The sequence below is a fragment of the Trichinella spiralis genome (assembly GCF_000181795.1).
Source record: "Trichinella spiralis strain ISS 195 chromosome Unknown Scfld2136, whole genome shotgun sequence".
Classification (NCBI taxonomy): Eukaryota; Metazoa; Nematoda; class Enoplea; order Trichinellida; family Trichinellidae; genus Trichinella; species Trichinella spiralis.
Window position 1 is genome coordinate 1 of NW_003529075.1, and position 928 is coordinate 928.

The following is a 928-nucleotide window of genomic DNA, read 5'->3' on the forward strand; positions in this document are numbered from 1 at the left end:
ACATGTATTTTTGTTTTCATATATTATTATATATTTTGCAGAATGATTTAAAAATTAAATAGTTTTGCATAGTTGAACATGTTATTTTTTTGTTTTTCTTTATAAGGGGATGGTATTCAGTGGTTTAGTTCCGTCTGTGCTCAGCACTTTGGAACGTCGGTTCAATTTTCGCTCTTCATCTTTGGGCCGTATCATGCAATGGTATGACATCGCGTATGCATTCTGTTGTATTCCGGTGTCTTACTTTGGAGGTAGACACTCCAAGCCGTTATTTCTTGGTTTTGGCTTGCTTTGCATGAGCATTGGTTCGCTTCTTTTTTCATTGCCACATATCATAGCTGAACAGCCTTACAGCTATTCAGAGCGAAAATTAGAAATTGGTTTCTGCAATGTATCAAACTATGCTTACAGATCACGACCAGAATTGGATGCGGACAATTACACTGCACGCAATCAGAATATGGTCACCGCTTTTTTCATTGATAGACGATTGTATGATGTTTCTACTTTTGGTGCAAATTGGATGAATCGAAGCAATAATTATCGTTATGAATTAATGTTTGGCCTCGCTCATCTTTTGCACGGCATTGGTTCGACGCCTCTTTTCACGCTTGGCGTCAGCTACATAGATGAGAATGTGAAGCCTGTAATGTCATCATTTTATATTGGTAGTTTTGAAGAAGAATTCAGAACATGTTCTTGTTTGCCATCAATTATGACTGTATTGTTGTTTTTCTTGTTTAGCTATATTTTACACTTGCGTTATTATTGGTCCCGCAGCCGGATTCTTTTTGTCTTCAGCATTTCTACGAGTGCATTCGGATTTTTTGTTCTCTCAGCATGATGGCATTAGGTAATTATTTTTTATTTTCATTTTTTCGAGGCAGATTTTACCATTATTTTTTTTGTATTTTTTAGTCCTAGTGAA

General features: G+C 36.0%; 1 protein-coding gene across 1 annotated transcript; it reads left to right on the top strand.

Moving 5' to 3' along the window:
- Positions 1 to 106: 106 nt before the first annotated feature.
- Tsp_15226 (solute carrier organic anion transporter family member 4A1) lies at positions 107 to 853 on the top strand (the record flags this gene model as incomplete). The annotated part of the gene is made up of 2 exons (XM_003368676.1): positions 107 to 668; positions 745 to 853. Coding segments are annotated over 2 exons (671 nt in total), but the record flags the coding sequence as incomplete, so codon positions are not given.
- Positions 854 to 928: the final 75 nt, after the last annotated feature.